This window comes from Solea senegalensis, linkage group LG15 (assembly GCF_019176455.1).
Source record: "Solea senegalensis isolate Sse05_10M linkage group LG15, IFAPA_SoseM_1, whole genome shotgun sequence".
NCBI classification, from domain to species: Eukaryota; Metazoa; Chordata; class Actinopteri; order Pleuronectiformes; family Soleidae; genus Solea; species Solea senegalensis.
The window spans coordinates 550,811-572,111 of NC_058035.1; the positions used below are offsets into that span (position 1 = coordinate 550,811).

The 21,301-nt window shown below is 41.0% G+C and overlaps 2 protein-coding genes across 23 annotated transcripts in view; one reads left to right on the forward strand and one right to left on the reverse strand.

Moving 5' to 3' along the window:
• The window catches only part of LOC122781453 (regulating synaptic membrane exocytosis protein 1-like), a 79,726-nt gene extending 68,033 nt beyond the window's left edge, over nucleotides 1-11,693 (reverse strand). For all 21 annotated transcript variants that reach the window (XM_044045110.1, XM_044045130.1, XM_044045131.1 and 18 more), the window contains exons 1-2: nucleotides 10,971-11,693; nucleotides 4,785-4,859 (exon numbers count right to left, since the gene is read on the reverse strand). In XM_044045110.1, the coding sequence (XP_043901045.1) occupies nucleotides 4,785-4,859; nucleotides 10,971-11,131 (236 nt within the window). In that variant the 5' untranslated portion in view covers nucleotides 11,132-11,693. The remainder of the gene's footprint in view (nucleotides 1-4,784; nucleotides 4,860-10,970) is intronic.
• Nucleotides 11,694-12,471: 778 nt separating this feature from the next.
• Nucleotides 12,472-18,844, forward strand: asrgl1 (asparaginase and isoaspartyl peptidase 1). Of its 2 annotated transcripts, none has more exons than XM_044045085.1 (7): nucleotides 12,472-12,616; nucleotides 14,125-14,326; nucleotides 14,659-14,801; nucleotides 15,501-15,655; nucleotides 16,243-16,364; nucleotides 17,164-17,274; nucleotides 18,584-18,844. In XM_044045085.1, exons 2-7 carry the CDS (start codon nucleotides 14,140-14,142, stop codon nucleotides 18,796-18,798), a joined length of 933 nt encoding a protein of 310 aa, XP_043901020.1. In that variant the 5' UTR covers nucleotides 12,472-12,616; nucleotides 14,125-14,139; the 3' UTR covers nucleotides 18,799-18,844. The 2 variants fall into 2 exon arrangements, with proteins under 2 accessions (XP_043901020.1, XP_043901019.1); XM_044045084.1 differs by having other exon boundaries at nucleotides 12,473-12,616; nucleotides 14,131-14,326; nucleotides 18,584-18,843.
• The last annotated feature ends 2,457 nt before the right edge of the window (nucleotides 18,845-21,301 follow it).

Here is a 21,301-nt window from a genome sequence, read left to right on the forward strand (position 1 = left end):
CATTGCTCCCCACTGGCACGTTCGTCCACGGTGGCAGACGTTCAATGGGGCAGAAAACAAGGTCTGATTTGTTTGGTATCTGCCTGTGTTGGCTTTGTACCTGGTCACTAAATCTGTTTTCACTCGTCAAAAAACAAACAAACATAAAAACCCACTAACACCCACTAACATCTGGCTTTTGTCTACAATGGGAAAAACGGCTAAAATCTGCTTTCACGCCTCGGTCAAATGACTCGGCAAAAACCACAGGATTTACGGCTCTGATTGGCAGTCACGTTATAAACACGACATTTAGTCATGACCTCAGAAACTTCTTACGTTATCTACTTTGGCAGCCGTGATTGAGAGGGAAGACAAATACATAAATCTGGGCATAAACAACAGTGGCTTGCATTTTATGGTTTTAAACCAGCAACTTCCCGACTAAATAAATCTAGTAAAATGGCCACATTACTGTAACTGAAAACTAAAATCTGGCATGTGGTACCTGGAATATTGCTGAGCTCAGGATAAAGCTGCATTAGCAGGAATCACTTGCAAAAAGCATTTGCCACTGTGGTCTGACAGCACGACGACTGTTTTGGAAAAAAAAACTGCTGATTTCCAGGAAAAAGGATGATTGTAGATTCATCTTAGTGAAGCAAATAGACTTTAAATGTGTGTAGATGTGCTACCAGATTATAGCGCAGAGATTTGCATACGTGCCAATGACTTATCTGACGGTGTGAGCAATTTTTGAGTCATTTCTGGTACTGCGGAAATTGGCATCGTATAATTACATACAAGCTTTATTCAGTCAAAAATACAAAGAGACAACAGACGAGTAAAAATCAGTAAGAACATATGAAACGACAAGATAGAACATATTAAAATGTTGTAAAATAATAAAAATTATACTTGAGTCGACATTCAATATTTATCGCAATGTCACGAAGCAATATTATAAGTAAGTCAGGATAATTAATTTACTTAATTTAGGGTAGTAATATCCGATTATCTGTTGTTTCTTGACTTATACCTAATAAAAACCTGCATTGGTCTCAAGACAAGTTCATGTCTACGTCATAAAATCAAGCTATATATAAAATTAATTGTTTCCTTTTGAGGTCTGTATGGGGAAAAATCCAGTACTAAAACAATTCAATGTATACAGTGTGAGGCTCATTCTACGTCTAGTTGAGTAAAGATGAAACTCTGACATTCAAGCACAAATGTAAGTGAGTGTGTCGAGTCCCTGCCCGCTCCCCCCGCTGGAGCACGGACTCATGGGAAGACCAGGATGACAGCCAATCCCTAAAGGAAGTGAGGAAATGACTCCTCGCCAATCTCAGGACTCACTGAGGTTATTATGGGACTGCTGGGCCATCGCCATGGTACCCTGCTATCAGGGGACACCTGGCCAATCACACTCAGTGATGTGAAGTGTAAACATCTCACACTGCGGCGCATCCACAGTGCCTTTGCAGAGGAATGAGGTCCAGTGTGCGGACACGAGTGGTCGGCAAGGAAACGGTCATGGTGGACAAGTTAATTAACACATTATGTGTCATGAGATAAAAAATTGTGGCTTCAGTATTTACCTCTCAGTCTAAAAATCATGCAACATAAATACAGACTTAAAAAAAAAGATTTCAACCACTTAACAAAAGGCTTAAAGTTTATAAACCACTCAGTCTCCCACACCAAAGTCCATTAGTAGCTCATGGGGACACAGGAGCTGCTGTGGTGTGCTATGTCTATTCCTGCCTCATTTGCTAAGTTTGTGTCATGTTGGTAAATCCTAACAAAGGATTCTGAAATGCCGAAGTCACAAAATAACACATTTTAACTCACTGACGGAGGCAGCAGTAGATCAACAACTCCATAAGTGTGATGATGTAAAATTGCTTGTTTTCTCTATGGAGTTTGGTGTCGGGTGTTGGTGTATTTTTAGACTTCCAGCCTTTTGTTGAGAGGCTCAAATCTGTTTTTTTTCTCTTGCATCAATGCCGATGATTAATTATCACAGGAATCACTTTATTATCCACATTGTGGGCCATGTATCAAGAATCCTATAGTATTCTGTGTTTCCCTGGAATTCCTATTCCTATTTTACAGTAGACCAGAATGGACAAACCAAACACTTATAGGCCAGTGGTATCACATTATCTCTGTTCCAGCTCAGAAGATTACTGACTGTAATGTTTGGTGAATAATGTGGGGAATACTGACCGGAAAGGCACAGATTGTATAATGTTATGGGGGTTGCAGTGGGATTCCTCAGACAGTCAGATGTGCTCCAGCTGAATTACTCTGTAATCCAACCTCATTCTCTGATCCTACTAACGCACATTCTGGCACACACACACATACAGGGAACACATGGAAAGAACATAAACAAGCTTTATCCTTTGATCATTGTGCAGTGGATAAAAACACATTACAGGCTACGGGAGAGTCACAGTGAGTTGAAGCAAGAGGAAGTGACTGCATTTTGACGTGCAAATAAGTCAGCGGGAGCTCCTGCAACATCAAAGAGAGCTAAAACAACAGTCCCAGTCAAGTAATGTTGGCAATTCAAGCCTTTATTAACAACCACTGATCACATAACCAGACTTAACACACACACACAGAGCGCAAAGAAAGATGATGACTGAGTGGAGCCATTAACAGGAATCACTCCTGACTAACGCGAGCATCCAATCCACACTAATTAGAGATGAGATGGGAAGAATCCTTCCAGCTAAAGCTAAACTCTGACCAACACATGATGTTATTAAGCAAGCTATGAGCTTATAATGTTAGCTATGATGTTATTTAGCAAGTTGTGAGCTTATGTTAGCTATGATATTATTTAGCGACGTGTGAGCTTATAATGTTATTTGGCAAGGTGTGAAGTAAGATGTTAACTACAACGTGAGTTCGCAAGCTGTGAGGTTATAAGGTTAGCCATGATGTTATTTAACAAGCAAGCTGCGAGGTATGATGTTAGCGACAATGTTAGCAAGCCTCAAGCTCTGGTGTTAGCTATTATATTAGTTACCGAGCTATGATGTTAGCTACAATGTTAGTTAGCAAGCTGTGAGGTTATAATGTTAGCTGTGATGTTATTTATCGAGGTGTGAGGTATGGTGTTAGCTATGATATTAATTACCAAGCTACACATATGTTAGCTTCAACGTTAGTTAGCAATTCGCAAGTTCTGGTGTTAACTATGATGTTAGTTACCAAGCTATTAGAGTTCTCAGTGAGCCTGAAAATTACAACCCGACCTGGCCCGACACACCAGTATGAATTGTCCGCCCGAACATGCTAGAAGTGATGTCTGAGTGGTAGCAAGCTATGACGCTAGTTAGCGAGCAATCTGTCAGGTATGATGTTAGCTACAATACTCATTAGTAAACTGCAAGCTATATTATTAGTTAGCAGGCTGCAATCTGTGATGTTAGCTATGATGATTAGTTAGCAAGCTGTGAGGTATGATTTTAGCTACAATATTCATTAGCAAACTGCAAGCTCTGATACAGTAAGAGCTGTTGTATTCAGAACTGAAACATGATGATATTTTCATTTACATGCCAAACAAATGTGATCACACAGCATGAAAAAGACCACAAAAGGGATTTCTCTGGAAGTAAAACTAGAAAGTGGCCTTCAGATCGACTGGACTCTTTGAACTACTTTCTGCTACACTGTTGGATCATTCAAGAGCTTTCAGAAAACTCAGAACTTGTCATGAATATTGTTTCCTGACAACTAAAATTCATATTGTCCCATGCTGGTCCTGGTTCTCAGCTGTTAGTAGATGCCAGTGAGACACCACTTTTAATTCACAGCAATTCAGCATGAAGTAGAGGCTGATAAGAGCTAATCAGGAAGCAAATGTTTCCAAAGATCTGTTTCTGCCTGTCTAGAATTAAACACTACGCCACAAAGTTTGCACACTAAAATGGAGTACTCACATCTGTTGAACCAAAATGACAGGACTTATTTACAAATGTGGTTGGGTCATCATCATCAACATCACCTTAATAAAACCTCAAAATACCATCATACAACTATAGTAACCCTCACAATCCTTATTTGTTTGGTTTGGTTTTAAACTGTTCTTGCAACATCCACTGCGTTGTGACATCTCACACTCACCACCAACAACCCTTCCAGAAGAATTTAGCCTCAAATACTCTGCTTAAGGAATGTTTCTTAAAAGACACGTGAGATTTCAGACATATCAAGAGCAGGATGAACAGAATGCGTGATGGCAGTCGGTCTTCCAGACGGCAAACAGCTTGGCAGCAGAGCTGAGCAAACTGTGAGACGCACCGAACATTCTGATTCCAGCCAGAGACGTCCAAGCTTCGGAGGAGGACCACAACATCAGCTGCTCTTTGATGACTCAACAGGATGTGGACTAGAATTATCAGGCTGCTGCTCCTGTCCATCTTTACACTACTATTATCCGCTAACCTGTGCTGTGCTTCCAGGAACAAGAAAATTAACAATATTTCAAATCTAAATAAGTTGTCTCTGCATTGCGATTCCACGTATAATCATGCCATAACTGATTCACTCAGTTATGGCACCTCCAGAATGGAGGTTCATCAAATATACAGTTGACTCATCCTAAGTGTGAAATGGATTTCACATCAAAAGCAATGTAAGGCGAGACAAGGCTGTCTGTTCTTGGGAGGTTGTTACAGGCCGCGGGAACGCAGTGACGTCAAAGAGACGCAGCAGGAAAAAAAAACATTCAGCGCCGAGCTGTGTTCTGAGGTCTGTGGTTGAACGGCGCCGCTGCCACTCACCTGACGTCATTTTGCTGTGGAGGTTTCTTCTGCCCCACCAGGTTCACCGTTCGTGCTTGGATAGGCTTTTCTTCTCTGAAACACACAAAGTTAGGAAGCTGCTGTTAGCACCAAAAATCTTCCTTTAACGTCCTCTTGGATGTTTCCATTCCGTTAATTTTCTTCACGACCACACTCCCCACTTACAATGAACACTTAAAGCTCAGTCTCACACCATCCTCAACCCTCAGCTAAATAATTGCTAGAGGCAATAATCCCATCAAACTGCAGAACGCCCAGGTTTTTCTAAGCAGTAGAATCCACTTTTTTGAAACGCTTCGTGGGCCCATCTTGGTTTTTTCAGTCTTCCTCCAAACAGTCGCAGTTGTCTCGCTTTACTAATGCAATGTTGTGCTTCCTTCTTGCCTCACCTCCCGAGTCCTGTGGAGCTGATAGACTCAGTTAGCATTGTGGGAACTAGGTGTGGGAGTCACCTCAGGATACGATACTGTACGTGATACATGGTCCACGTATCATGATACAATGATTCTTTGATAATAGAAATTTAGCATAGCTTTCTCCACTATTATCCAGCTGTAAACTCCCTCTTCTTTGGCCAGGTAACTTCGGCCCCAAGTTTAATGGAGACTTTAGAGCGTCTTAATTTGTTCATCGAAGATCAATATTTGCCACGGAATATCGATTATCATATTGCACAGAGAAGGATGACAATATATGACCAAATCAATATTTTGACAAACCACTAGTGAGAACTATAATTTGACAATGGTTTGTAATGGGCATTTGTTTACAGTGTAGTCTAAGAGAAATAAATGAGACTTCTTACTTCATGACAATTAAAAAGATAATATAGGGTTTCTGAAGCGTCCACCACCTGCACCTAGAACCTCCATAAGATGAGCATGTTTGTCCTCAGTGAAAACACAGCTGCCAGCAGGGACAAAAAGAGGAAAAAACTGATTTAAGTATGGATTTACCGACAACCAATTCGTAAAAAAACCACCCAAATACCACTTTACGTATTTTTTTCAAGTGAGCCGAGCAGGTGTGCGGCGATAAGTGCATGTGTCACAACGTCAGCAGTTTGGAAATACTCTCATATAAGCAACAGACGACAAAAGTAGAGCAGGACTGTAACCTGGTCTCTGCTTGACTGTCAAGAGGAGAAGGCAAAAAAGTTGCTCCTTCAATACAAGTCACGACGCACAGCAAAAGGATTTTGCCACTTAAATAATAAGTGTGATTCATTTAAATCTAATTCAAGTCTATCTGTTCCTCCCCCTAAAAATGTGGTGTTCCATTACAAACGACGTTAATCAGTGTAAATCTAAACAGCAAATACAAAGGAATTGGCCTCACTCAGGGAAATAAAATGAGTTTGCTGTAATGTTATTATTATGTACTCAATACTTGGTATTGGTAAGTACTCAAATTTAAGTAATTGTGCTTGTTTGTACTCTCTCAGAAGACAGTGGTATTGGTGCGTCCCTAGATTTAAGCCACTCACCTGAAATGTATCTATGCTAACTTGAATCTATTCTTTCCTAACAATATGTTACCCACGTAATCTCATAATCAGCTTTTTCCAACAGAAAACTGAGGTTTGTTTAACTTTGTAAGACACTCACTCCCCCCGTGTCAAAGTCCATATAGGAAATCAAACCTTAAATCAAATCAGACTGTTCAGGATGATCCGTTTAGGCCAGGTGCTACCCGATCACACCACATTCAACACAACACAGCCAAAACTGTCACACAAAAGAACATTACTAACAGGAAGAACAACCTTGTGCACCCAGCAATGGTGGACATCCCATCATCATCCCTTGGGCAACTTTTGCTACATAGTTAGCCATGATAGACACTGCTCTATTAAACTCTGATAGCTACCACCAGCACAACCAGAAACAGACCTGCCCTAACTTCACAGCGACAGAGTCATTGTGATGGTTAATTGTCTTGTAACTGTCTGTTAGTGGAAAACCAGCCTTGCAAAATCAAGGACGCCAACCTGGAGTCCTCAGGATCAGGAGGTCTCACAAAGTCTCGGGTGTCGAGAGAAACACACGCCATAAGATCAAGGCAGCGTATGAGTATGAAGGCAACACTGATGGAGAGGAGGGCTTTTAAAAATGTGAGGAATTCAAAGGCTGCCTAAGAAGGAACGTATTGCTTCTTCTCGGATTTACCTTAAAGGTGAGAGTGCATTTAAATTGCAAAGAACACAACATTTTATGGTCTTCATAACAACTGATATACCTTCCTTGATAAAAGTGTACATTATTGAATGTCTGCAGATTATGTAACATGCAACATTTATGTGTATTAATACATCAGTAACAACAATTTACATGAATTCAAAGCAGTTTAAGCCGTCTATTTACCACAATTTTGTGTTGAATCTTCTAGCAAACGGGAAAATTGTTCACTGGCATCGACTTGAAATTTTTATGGGATAACGGTTGTTTTAAGCAAGACATCCAATGTTAAATCTGAATTTTCGTTACCCAGTTTAGGGTTACCACAGTTTGGTTGACATCAAATGTAAGGACTTTCCAAGACCCTCAAATTCAAGGACCGAATGTGCTGACACAGCTTAAGATGGGTGGGTAACTTGTGAGAGCCGCTTTGCCCATGGTGTCCACTTTTATTGATTGTCCTTGGACAAAGTCAGTCTTTGTAATTTTCCAGAGATCTTGGAATTTTCATTTCCCAAGCATCACGTAAAATAATTGCTCTGCACGGAATCTCGCGTCAGCGGTCGGAGAGACAATGGACAGTGTCCACAACACTGCTAGTAATTACGACTCGATGTTGAATGCAGGGTATGAAACAGTTGGTGGCGTCGCAACAAACAAGGTAGACATTTACCTAAATATCAACTTCGATTCTTTCTTGGACAAAATCCAAGAACTTTCAATGACCATGTCTATTTAGGGTGATGTTTTCAAATTCCCAAACTTTCAAGGACCTGTAAGAACCCTGCCTCACATGCCTTCCCGATTGCAACATTATTGCTCTACTACTACCACATTTTTACAGCACTGTGGTGTAAAATGTTCATTTGCTTTGCTTTTGTTTGCAGCCCACGCTGCAACTGTACTGAGAGTACATTCAAAATGCATGGATTATACTCAACCAGTGCAGCCTTTAATACACACGCATACACCCATCCATGCACTGATGACAGGAATTAGTGCTGAGGTCACATATGTGCTGACAGTTGACTTGACAGTATATGCATGTACATATTTTTATATATATGTATATGTACAGTATATATACAGATATATATACAGTATGTATACAGTATAATACTGCATATATTGGATGTTTCCTTCTTTAGAGATGCAATGAATCGATATTCCCCGTTTCCAGTGCCGTGCTATCAGTGCACGCGCCGAGGTCTTAAAATAGAACAGGGACGTAAGGCTCGAGGAGTGCCTTGCTTAGGTGGGTCGCACTATATCTTTCTAACTGCTGCCACTCTATATGCACTCAGCTCCGTGCAGACGACCAGGCGGAAAATGTAAAGGCTGGAGGGGGGTTGTGGGGGTGTTGGATGGCCTTCTTCGTTTCGACACAACGCGCATTTTCTGTTTGTATGGAGGGAAAGTGGCGTGGATGGATGGATGGATGAAGGGATGGATGGATGTGTGGCTGATTGCTGCAATTCTGGTGGAAGACCATGCCTGTGCGGTGCAGCGGGGGTGAATATAAGTCACTCCTGATTCGAAATGACATTATACAGCAGGCACCTTTCTCCCCCCCAGCCCTCCCCTCGTGTTATATAGGCCTACTGGTTCCATAACAGCCTGTGTGATGTGTGTTGCGAGAGAGCACTGGCCTACATACAGTGCATATAAGGCTGGGGAGGAAGAAAAAAAAAGGAAAAAAGGCTCAACCGCACCCCAGAGCTGCGAACGGCAGCTGTTGAGATGGATGCTGCACAGATAAAAGCCAACAGGGAGGAGGGTTTTTTACTTTTACTATTCTAAAGCCAGGCTTCAGCTGCAGCAGTAGCAGCAGCTTCCTGCTGCATCCATCAATGAATTCTGTCCTTAATATCTCCCCCCCTCCACCACCACCCACCATCCTCACCCTCCCACCTCACAGGCAGGATTTGGTGTGAATGGTTGTCGTGACGTTAGCGAGACGAGTTATTTATTTTTTTTGGTGCTGCTCATGATGGGGAGGGCTGTCAAAAAATAGATGTGGTGTTAAATTTTAGATCTTGTGTCTGTATCTGTGTATCTCTTGCATGTTTTTAAAAAAATGGGTACATTTGTGAAATATACTAAATATAAATAAAGAAAAGTCACTTGTTTTTTACATTTTAAGCCTAATTATGTGTGTTCTAGCAGAATTTGCCCATATTTATAGGCAATTTCATGGTCTCTAACACGCGTAAATATCCTTAATTTAACATTAAAGAGCTAAAGAAATAAAGCAAGTATTATCTGAAATAAGAGGTAATAACTGTAAAGCCCAAACATCTCAAAAGTACTAAAAATAGTAAGATATAAGTTATACCATGATATACATATATTGATGTTGAATGATCATATAAATAGTATATTCAGATGAAAAATCTGTTCCCATATCACCCCAGCCTATCTTCGTGTTAGAGCTTTTGTTTTCATATTGAGCCCTCTTGGCCACCGTAGTTATTCCATCGTCTCTGAAAGCTCAGAAAAGTTGTGCAACTAGACAAGCAAGTGGCTAACTTTTAATGATCAGCTAATACACTAAAATAAAAACTGTATTTTTAAGTTTTTAACTTAACTGCATAGTTATATTTTTAGCAGCAATGATATACAAAAAAATATACAAAAAAAATATACAAAAACTGCCAGACATTGCTTCTCTGTCGTCATTGGTTTAAGTCCACTTCGAGCACAGTTCCCTTTCTTGAGGAGATTCTGAAGTTCAAATTGTTGGCACCTAAAAAGAAGTAGAAGACGTCTCCCAGCAATCCTCGTGAACAGATACCACAACCGTACTTTGGTCCTACGTTCCTGAAACAATGACGCCGTCACGATGTCAGGACATCGGTGATGTTGGAACTTCTCGATGGCGACTGGTCATCACGAAGACTTTGTCGCACATATATATAGAAAAATATTGTTACTTGCAAGTTTGACACAACAGCGCTTTTGGCACGCGCAACGAATCTTCTACCTAGCCGTAGAAGGCGGGATAACCGCGGAGGAAGCTACGTTAAGAGATGCTCCGTGCTCTTTGTTCTCTATGTCGTGAACTTTTCTTCAGTTAGACAGATATCCTGATGTATCGCTATATGATTGTTGTTGCAATATAGTAATCATCACAGCATCATTGTATCGCGATTAGCCCTAACAATGAGAAATGAGACAAACGACAAGAGGCTCAAACTTTTTCAGAACGTCCTTCCCTACCTTAGGCAGGGGCATTGCTTTACAGAGGCAGTCATCTTGTGCCACAGCCCGAAAGGATCAACTATTTTCTTGTTTTGAAGTAAAAGCTAACTACACATAAAACGCAATGCATAAACCCCGGCATCGATGAAAGCGCGTTCCAGTATCCGTTTTTTTGCGATCTGCTGTCACACCGCTAGATGTTCTAACTTTTTTTCATTCACAAAGACGTCTACGACATTTGTCGTTTGTTGCATCACGGCCGAAGACACTCACAAGTCCCGAGACATTACAAGTTTGAATGCGCTGCCACCGAATCATTTTCCTGCTTTTGCTGCGTTTTTGTGGGGTTGAATACGGACTATACCGCCACCTGCTGGTCAGGAAGTTAACTCCAGAACATACATGAGGGTTGCTCTGTGATGCAGTGTGTGTGTGAGTGAGCGAAACTTGTTTCTCTTGACACTCTGAGGCGCCAGCATCGCAGATGGTTGTCGTCTTTTGACGCTGCGGTTTGTCCTGGACTAACTGTGCTGGTGAGCAAGTGAGGGGCCTGCAGGATGTACACACACACACACACACACACACACTCACATACACACATGCATTGATCAGATAGAGTGGAGTGAAGAAGACCTGATGCTGGAACATCAGGGACTCAGGAGGTGCAGGTGCAGGATGGAGTTCAGACCTGAGTCCAGGCCCAGTCTCACTCTCTCTCTCTCTCTCTCTTACTCAATCTTTGCTTCTCACACTCTTTATACTCTCTCTCTCCATCACTCTCTCTTACTTTAACATGGCCTCCTCCTTCGCCTCCTCCTCTCGTTGCCGAGCCAGCACAGCCATGATGATCTTCCTCTCGTCCTCCGTCAGATGGCTCAGGTCCGGCTCCGGGATGGCTGCGGGGACCGCTGGGCGCGGGCCGCCCCGAGGGCCCACTGAGGCGAACATCTTCCCCACCACCACCACCTTCCCTCCTTTCCTCGCCTCTCGTCCTCTTCCTCCTCCTCCTCCTCTGCCTCCTCCTCCTCCTCCTCGGGATCACGGAGAGAAAACCCGCTGGCTGAGCCCCCGGATCACGACATGGCCCACGGTTGGAGGGACTGATGATGCAGAGATCCCATGGCGGTGTCGGGGGGCAGCCAGGGCGGCGGCAGAAGCGGCAGTGTCCGCGTTCGCTGCGGCGGTAGTAGTAGTAGTGGTGGTGGTAGTAGTAGCGGTGATGGTGATGGAGGTGGCGGCGGCGGTGGTGGTGGTGGTGATGGTGGTGGTAGTGGTCTCCCGGTTCGCCGTTTTTTCAGCTGTCTTCTCCCCCCACCCCCCTCCCACCGCCCGCCCGCCCGCTTCTCCCCTCCACCACCTCCGCTTCACGGGGAGCCCATATCACCGGCTGTCGGTGCAGGGATGAAGGGGGGAGAGATCTGGCGTCGCTTGCTTCGGCCAGGAGGAGAGCGGAGGAGGGTGGAGGTGGAAGGTGTGTGTGTGTGTGTGTGTGTGTGTGTGTGTGTTTGAGTGAGTGTGTGAGTGAGTGTGTGTGTGAGGATGGGGAGTGGGGGGCCAAGTCTCCGCTCGGTCCGGTGTCGGTTCTCCGAGTCGCTGCGGGGCGAGGCGGCGGCGACTTCTTCTTCTTCTTCTTCTTCTTCTTCTTCTTCTTCTTCTTCTTCTTCTTGTTTTCCAGCCCCGCTGCTGCTGCCGCTGCCGCTGCTGCTGCTGATGCCGATGATGCTGATGCTGATGATGCTGATGCTGATGCTGAAGCTGCTGTCAGGGAGACGGAACCGTCAATGGGACCGCAGCCCCTCAAGCGCGCTCACTTGCTCTCTTGCGGCGGGAGCGCGCAGCCCTCATTTGAGAATGGGGGGCTCCACTCGCCTCTCGCATGCGCGCTCACGCCACCCTATATAACCAACACACACACTCACACACGCAATAAATGACGTTGGGTTCCTCCCAGGTGCATTGTGGGCCTTGTAGGAATATGTATGGTGTGTAAATTACCCACACTGCACACACGCTTAATTATATTATAATATCATTATATATTATTAATGTTGAAATTATGAGTATTATTATTATTAGTAGTAGTATTATTATTATTATATTTTATGTAAAATTGTAATGTATAGCAATATCTGGATTCCTAATGTGTGTATAAATAAAATGGGTTACTTTATGTTTATAAAGTTCAGTTAAATTTGAAACACTTTCCATTCTTTAAAAAAATATATATAAATTATCTAAATATTTAGTTTTTTTATTTAAAAAGAAATTGAAACTTTTATTTTGGAAAAAAACGTCATATCCCGGAAGTGCTGCTGCTTCACCTGTGTCGCTAACAGACACGGAACTGCTTAGCTTCCACACTAAATTCTTCCTCTCTTAACCCTAAAAACTATACAGGTTCGCGTCCCTTTATGACACTGGACTTTCTCCACAGTAAGTAAACACCGACATTAGTGATATTGATATTGTATTTGTAAAACTGGGGCAGAATTAGCATACAGCGCTGACGTCGCACTTTAGCGGGCACGTGAGCACTTGTTGCACTTGCTTCATATAAATTCAAATGATGGTTGTTTTGATTTAAGTATTATTACGTATATGTACGAACATATATGTATATATAAATACACGCTTGTTTGTTTTTGTCACCTGGCATCAGAGGAGTGTCAATTTCTCTCATAAACACACACACACGACTCTTATATGAAAAACGGAAACATGTAAAATCAAATATGATCAAAAAAACAGATAAATATCACATTCAAACTTTACTACGGACACATAATATAAATATAAATATTTATATAAAATATAAACGATTTTAAACGTCATGTTTTATTTATTTATTGAACCATAATTATTTGTTCCACGCATCAACACAAACTTGTTTTTAAGATACATTAGATAATATAGTACTTTATTAGTTCCACAGTGGGGAAATTAACATTGTCACAGCAGCAAAGACAGTAAAGATGAAGGTAAATGTATAAAACATGCATGTCTACAGTTTGTGAAAGTATGTGTAATATAGAAAAAAATTAATCATAACACTATAAAACGTTAAAATAGTATAGAATGTAAGTTATAGACATTAAGTTGCCAGAAAATATACAGTTTAGTCGTAAGATGTAAAACAACTGTATTGGACTGATAATGGACATTGATAGATACTATTGGCTGTAATATTGATTTGGGTATCGTACACAAAAATGTTATTGAGCCTTTCATTCTCTGGCTGCAGCCTTTTGGATCAATTAGTCGTTTTTGGAAGTCTTGCAGAAGGGCATTACAGTTGTCTAACCTTTAGGAGATTAATTCATTAAGTAGTTGTTCAGAGTTCGACTGGGACAAGATAGTTTGGAGACATTTTGTCAGTAATGTGGCTTGTGAAATTTTCACCGTAAATAAATCTTTTGGGCCAATTAATCAGGCCTATATTTGTCGATAGTTGATAAGAGGCATTGACATTGGCCAATAATAACAATTGTGCTTCACTAAAACCTTATTTTTACACCCAAAATGTTGCTTTCTTAGTTTTTTGATGACTAGTTTCATCTATTTAATAGTTTATACATTTTCTTTCATGAAAATATTGTGAAATATTGTGATATTTTGGGTGGCGATATTATATCGCTTTTGAGACACCAAATACCACTAGATGGTGCCAAGTGCTCACCCTCACTGGAACAGTTATATGTGTGATAATATTTTATCGTCGCAATTCCCACCCCTAGGGACTGGAGGTAATTAATTGGGCAAAGAGGTGATTTATCTGGCCGATATTTGCCATTCGCCATATTTTAATAATCAGCATTGGAAACTATCATTTATTAATCGGCCAATTATTACAAATTACCCATTTTCTTCTTGGAAATTAGATTTTTTCATCCGTGGATGGATTTAATATTATAGTTGATACATTATTTTTATTGAAAATACTGTATTAGGTGATCGGCATGTTGCCAGTGGTGGTGGTCCACGGAGGGGCGGGTCAAATCCCGAAGCAGCGCACTGAACAGTCCACACTAGGCGTGTGTACCGCAGTGCGAGCAGCCTACACCATCCTGCGGGGAGGAGGCAGCAGCATGGATGCTGTGGTGGAGGCTGTGACACAGATGGAGGATAATCCTTCATTCAATGCAGGTAAAGTCAAAGCAGAATGTAGTTTTACAGACTTTGAGAAGAACAGATGGACGGACGACGTCACTAGAGATATGTTGTGCTGAAAGTTTGCAAAGCTTTTTTTGTTTGCATTTTCTGATTCCCAGTTGTCCACGAACATCCCGGCCATCCCGAAGCAGGACAGTAGTTTTAGATGGGTTTTCTAGTTTTCTATAAGTTCTTATTGTTTGCAAATTCTTAGTTTTAGTCTTAGTGTTTCTCAGTTGTCCACAAATATCCGATGTGGATGTTCCCAGACCTTAGTCCCCAGAAGCAGGACATTATCATGGTGTTTTCTCCAATCACGTTTTCAGGGCACGGGTCTGTGTTGAACGCTAAAGGGGGGGTGGAAATGGACGCCATCGTGATGGAGGGTAAAACACTGGGAAGCGGCGCAGTGTCTGCTGTGCGCAACATTGCCAACCCTGTTCAGCTAGCAAGACTGGTTATGGACAAGGTGTGTACAGAACGTGTGAGCGGGTTCAATTATTGGATTATATTGTCAGGTTGGAACATAATCCCATGCAAATTTTAACAAACACTTTCTCTCTCAATTGCGTCACGGAACTTCGGTGGCCTTTTCTTACCAGAAAGTATGTCTTTGGATGTTTGTATAGTCAGCTTTTCCCTTCAAATCCCAAAATGTATCTTTTTCCATTACCTTTTCAATATTGATTCATTTGGAGTTGTACCAGTTTCCGTACCAAGTTTGCAAATCTGCAGACTCAGCCGAAGCTAACAGTCCCGCATGCTTTTCATAGTCTTGTGAGATTTGTGCAGTAGATGCAGGAAATGGTAAATATATCTAGATAGTGGACCAAAGACTGTCGTAATTGATCAAGTGTTCAACCCCAACTGGGTCAAAAGAGATGGTTCCGTCATAAAAGCTGATCAAAGGTTTGCTTTGTTTCATAGTTGCACATTTGCCTGTCTCTCAGAGGCACTGTTGTGTTTACAATTGTTTTATTTAAGTCGCACATTGTGCACAAAATGTATGCATTATTCCCTTAATCAGATTGTAGCTGTAAATACAAAGAGTTAAAACTGATTTGTGTGTCAACTTTGATAACAGTTTTCAAAGCAAACATAAGGAACTGTAATAAAGCAGAAACCATACATTTGGTGGTAGTCTAATAGTTTTGTTGTCTCCGTTCAGACCAGCCATGCGTGTCTGACAGCAGAGGGCGCCAGTCAGTTTGCCCGGGCCATGGGTGTCCCCGAGGTCCCCGAAGAGTCCCTCATCACGGAGTATTCACGCATGCGCTGGACAAAGAACTTGGCCCCAGAAGCTAACCCTGTGGAGTGCCAAATGTGAGACACAACTTCAATCTTATGAGCATGTGTTTCAGTAATGACACAATCTTTAAAGCTGCTGAGAGTGAAGCACTGTCATTCACAGTTAGGAGGGATGGGAAGGCATATGACGCAGGGTTCCCACAGGTCCTTGAAATCCTCGAAAGTTTGTGAATTTTAAATTTGTGCAAGACAGAAGTGAAGTTGATATTTAGGTAAATGTCTCCTTTGTTTGTTACGACACCACCTACTGTTTCATGCCCTGCATTGCTTGATGTACGTAAACTAGGCCTATGCAGAACAAACATGGAGTTGTATTAGCTTAAGCTGTATTAGCACATTCGGTCCTTGAATTTGAGGGAATTGGTCCTGGAAAGTCCTTGAATTTGATGTCACCCAAGGTGTAGGAACCCTGCAGTTATAACTAGGTAACCAGGTTCCTTTATAAAACTGATCGAGTCACATTAATGCTGTGTTCCATTTTGATCAGAAGTTGGAAGTCGGAGCTAGAGCTCGACATGGACACAAACGTATCTCAGTCTAGCAGTTGACTTCCAAACATCCTTCCGTTCCCTTACGTGTTGTTGTTGTTGTTGTTGTTGCAGGGGAAAGATGGGAACCGTCGGAGCCGTGGCGGTCGACAGCGAGGGCAACATTGCCTGTGCGACCTCTACTGGTGGAATGCTGAACAAGATGGAGGGACGAGTCGGCGACACCCCCTGCATAGGTCAGACGGGTTTGATGCCTCTTCAACTGGTTTTATTGTTTCCTGTCTTCTTCACTTTGTTGGCCTTTGACCAGTTGGTCAGTAACCAAGCACCTGGTTAATATATACCTGTGTTTGTTAGTATTTTCTAACTCACTGCACTTCACAGACAGTACATTCAAATGCACTTGATATCCATCATGTCAGATCCACAGCACTGGACCGGCTGACGCTCTAATAACCTAATGTAGCAGTGGAACATGCCCGGGGGCTAAAGTGTGTAATTTGAGAGGATGAGTAGTGGCGTGACGCAGTCTGAAATCGATCCCAACATTGTTTATAATCAGCTGCGGGTAAACAGCAGCGGCAAGTGGATTTTTGTCCACGTCAGCTCATCTCTAATCTGTTACTCTCAAAGTCAATGAGTGATGAGACTGTCATGAGTCAGTGGACGGATTAGAGTTTGTCTGCGATCAGCCGCGAAGGCTCTCTGGTCAAAAGTTCACAAAAGTGTCCAACAATGTGTTGAAATGTGGAACAGGTCAAGGGACGAAAAATCACAAAACGTCACATTTGTCTGCTCCTTCAGACTTAGAGTATCTTTCATGGTTGCATTACTATACTGCTGATTTCATTAAGCTCGCTTTTCCAACACACTCAAGAGCATCTTTCTCATCAAAATGGCTCATTAATGAAGGAAATACACAAAAACATGAATTATCCCTTCAACATTTAGTCTTTTCCAACTATCATTTCTGTTCTCCATGCTTCAAAGTGAATTTTCAAAATGTAAATGAAAATGTTTTAACGTGTGTTTCAGGTAGTGGAGGTTACGCTGACAACAATGTGGGCGCAGTGTCGACTACAGGCCACGGAGAGGCCATCATGAAAGTCACTCTGGCGAGACTCATCCTCTTCCACATGGAGCAAGGTCTCACACACACACACACACACAGGCTTTCTCTCCTTTAGAAAGCACCAATGTCCACTTTATTAGGGACAGAATGGGACAGTTAATGTTGTGCATTCAGGGACGGTCTTCTTTGACTTTCTGTTCCCGTCTTATCTTCTTAAACCATCTCCTCTGACCTCTGGCGTCAACCTCACGTAATGTTTCTCGTAAAGAAATGATGTTCACTGGATATTTCTTTTCCTTTTTCGGACCATTCTCTGTCAACTCTAGCGATGGTTGTGTGTGAAAATCCCACCAGATGAGCATTTTTCTGAAATAACAACCACTAAAGCATGTGGACAAACGTCCTGAGATGATTGTCGGGTTCTGTCAGGTTTCAAGTTTCTGTTTTTGAAACATCGGGTCAAATTTAAGTTGCTTTATTGAAAATACGGTCTTAACATTTCATCAATAGATATATAACAAGTAAAAATTGGTCATATTGCTTAGAACCAGGGTTTACTATTTACGACCAGACTGTGAACACAAAACACAGGCTATTATTGGAGCTAAAAGTTGCTTGTTTCCGGCTGTAACAATGACTTCTTTTGTTTTTCCGTAACTGTAAATAGTCTGCATGTTGGGTTCAGTCAGTATTCTCTCAGGGAAATTTGGTTTTGGACACAAAAACGCATCCTAAGCCTCATTCTAACAAACAAGCATGTCGACATGTTCATGTTCACATGCCTAAATGCACTGAGTTGCTGCCACGTGATTAACTTATCAGATACACTGTACTGCAGAGTGTCTGGTACAGTTAAGCGTTTGTGGAAAGCACACAGAGATGGTGCAGATGTCTGGTACAGTGAGAGTGGGTGTACCAGTGTAATGACAGACGATGAGGCTCCACTTCCTCCCACTACACAAACATTGAAATCATACTATATTGATGACAGTTGAATCTGGAGTCGCGATAGTAGTAGTTAAACCACTCAGTCCCCCCCACACCAAAGTCCATAGAGAAAATCAGCGATTTTGCCACACGTTGCACAGGAGTTCTTGATCCACTGCCGCGTCCATATGTGAGTTCAAATGTGTTATTTTGAGGAATTCTGTGTTTAAAATCATTTATTTGGATTTAACAAGTGACACAAACTCACCAGAGGAGGCGGCAGTAGACCAGCAGCTGCTGTTTTTCCTGTGCGGTAAAAACGCTGATTTTCTCCATGGGATTTGGTGCAGCAAAGATTAAGTGTTTTATGTGCGTTTTCTAGACAGATCATACAACCACACAACCACCTGATTTTACAACCTTTTAATTCTGTCTGTCCTCCCTGCTCTCACTCAGGTCACTCTGTAGAGGCAGCCAGTGATTTGGGTCTGGCCTATATGAAGTCCAGAGTGGCTGCGCTGGGCGGGGTGGTGACCGTGGACCCTCGGGGCCACTGGGCCGCCCGGTTCTCCAGCCGGCAAATGTCTTGGGCCGCAGCCCAGAAAGACACGCTGCACTATGGTCTTTACACGGGGGAACATTTCACACAGAGCATCGATCATCCGCACTGATAAATATATATATATCTATATATATATATATATATATATATATATATATATATATATGTATATATATATATATATATATATATATGTATATATATATATATAATATATACATATATATATATATATATATGTATATATATATATATATATATATATGTATATATATATATATATATAAATGTATATATATATACTGTGTCTATATGTATATATATATATATATATATATAGATACTGTATATATATATATGTATATACATATATATATCGAGCACATCGGGAAACTACATTGTCCTTGGCAGGCGTTATTTTGAATTTTTGGATCTGTAGATTTCCCAGGAGCAATTCCTTGAAACACCTGTGGCACTGAGTTGTCATCTGCGGATAAATGATCCAACTCCACCATGAAGCAACCTCTCAATCTCTCTAAACTGTGGTTCGAGTTCCACAGAAGGGTCGCAGAAGATCTTTCCTTCAAACTAACTGATTTTTACTTTATTTTGTATGTGTAAAAGTTTTAAATGTGCATTAAATTAAGTTGTAATTAATTTTCCAAACGTACCTTGAAAATGATGAATGTAGGAATTCAAAATATTATTAATTAGTAGATATGCTGTAAATTAGTCACTACATTTTTGCACAAATATGCTCTCGTCATTGATTTTGATGATAGTTTGTCGTCTATAAACAATATCACAAATTCACTCCAGAATTATTTCAGACTTCACAGTGATCGTAGTGTGAGAATAAATTCCTCCGCTGCTCAATCATGTGTTGCCTGAAAGCTTCAGGTTTAGTCTTAATTTCTTTTCTTTTTGTGTTTATTTTGTGCTGCCGATCATGTGACGACTGTTTAGGCTGAAGGATTTGTTTTAGGAAAACACAATAAATCCCTTTCATGCCTGCACATTGTGTGTTTTCACGCTTCATTTCACTCTAAAGCCCCGTGTGTTTGAGGTGCACTGATGTGTCAGTAAGTAAGTAAGGCTCTGTGTGAGTGTATGTGTATTCCTGCTTCCGTCCACTAGATTGTGCTGTTTCTGCACACGTCTTACTGCTGGACATGATGAGAGGAAGCAGTTTTATTTGTCATGTTCATTAATTTTTCCCCTAATGGAACCTGAGGTTTGTGAAGCCTTGTAAAGCACTTACTCTCCTTGACCAAATCCCATGAGAAATTGAGTGACTTAAGCTCAGTAGAACAAGGGAGCTGCTGCTTCTCTGCTGATCTTCTGCTGCCTCGTGTGGTCACTTTGTGTCACTGAGGTTAATCTGAACAGAGGATTTGAAACAGGAATCATGAGGAACATATCTGAACACTGATGGAGGCATCAGTGGATCAATAACAACTGTGAGCATGTGATGTAAAAAGCAGTGATTTTCTCTATGGGCTTTGTTGCAGGAGAGCGAGTGGGAAAATGGTTAATTTAGATTAGATTTCATGAGATTAGATTGACTAAATTAATCCAAATTAGATGTGTTGCATATCACGTTTTAAAGTAACTTTCAGAAAATGAAAATGTGAATTTTCACACTCATGCGTGTCATGGGAATATTAAATTATGGATCAGATTAGATTAGATTAACATCCGTCAGTGTGTTCACATGGATTTTGATCCAGTTAGTGACACGTTCTAAACAGTCAGAAAATGTGAAATGTGTATTCTCACATAATCATACTTTAATGTGAATATGCATTATTGGCCAGATTAGATTAGATTAATCAATATAGATGTCAGTGTGTTAGTGTTTTATTGTTAGTGTCAGTGTGTGGATGAAATGTGTATTTTCACATATTCACACTTTAATCTAAATATGACATTATCAATAAGATTAGATTAGATTAGATTAAATTACTCATTAATTCACTCAGTGTGTTCACATGGATTTCCATCCAGTTACATATTGAGTTTTAAACTAATTTTCTGAAAACGTATACATTTATACTGAAATTATTTTAGATTATATTATAATCTGTTGTTGTGTTCTGATTGATTTTTAATCCAATTACATGTTGAGTTTGAAATAGTCGTATGTATTTTCACATATTTATACTCATCTAAATATGACATTATCAACCAGATTAGATTAGATTACATTAGATTATTAATTAATTCACTCGGTGTATGTTCACGTGGATTTAGATCCAAGTGCATGTCGAGTTTTGAACTAATTGTCAGAAAATGTAAATTTATACTGTAATGTTAATATGACATTATGGGTCAGATTAGATTAGATAATCCTTTAATAATCTCACAATACGAAAATCACAGTGTTAAAAAACTGCCTTTAAAACAGAATAGAATGTCCAACACCTCTTTTCTTTACCCGAAACTTGCACTTGAGTAATGACAATAATGTTGAATCTCATCTCATCTCAATACAGTGTGACGTGAGATGTATTTTCTCTGAATGAACAGCAGGTGGTGCTGTTTACCATCACATCTACTGTATATACAGGCACTAGAGAAGCCGTACTTTACTTTGTGAGAGTCTAGAGTGT

What these genes read in the sequence shown, in the direction of transcription:
- asrgl1 (XM_044045085.1), top strand. Translation starts at nt 14,140, where the DNA reads ATGTTGCCAGTGGTGGTGGTCCACGGAGGGGCGGGTCAAATCCCGAAG. An exon ending in TAATCCTTCATTCAATGCAG is followed by an intron (nt 14,327 to 14,658) that starts GTAAAGTCAAAG and finishes TCACGTTTTCAG; the next exon opens with GGCACGGGTCTGTGTTGAAC. An exon ending in CAAGACTGGTTATGGACAAG is followed by an intron (nt 14,802 to 15,500) that starts GTGTGTACAGAA and finishes GTCTCCGTTCAG; the next exon opens with ACCAGCCATGCGTGTCTGAC.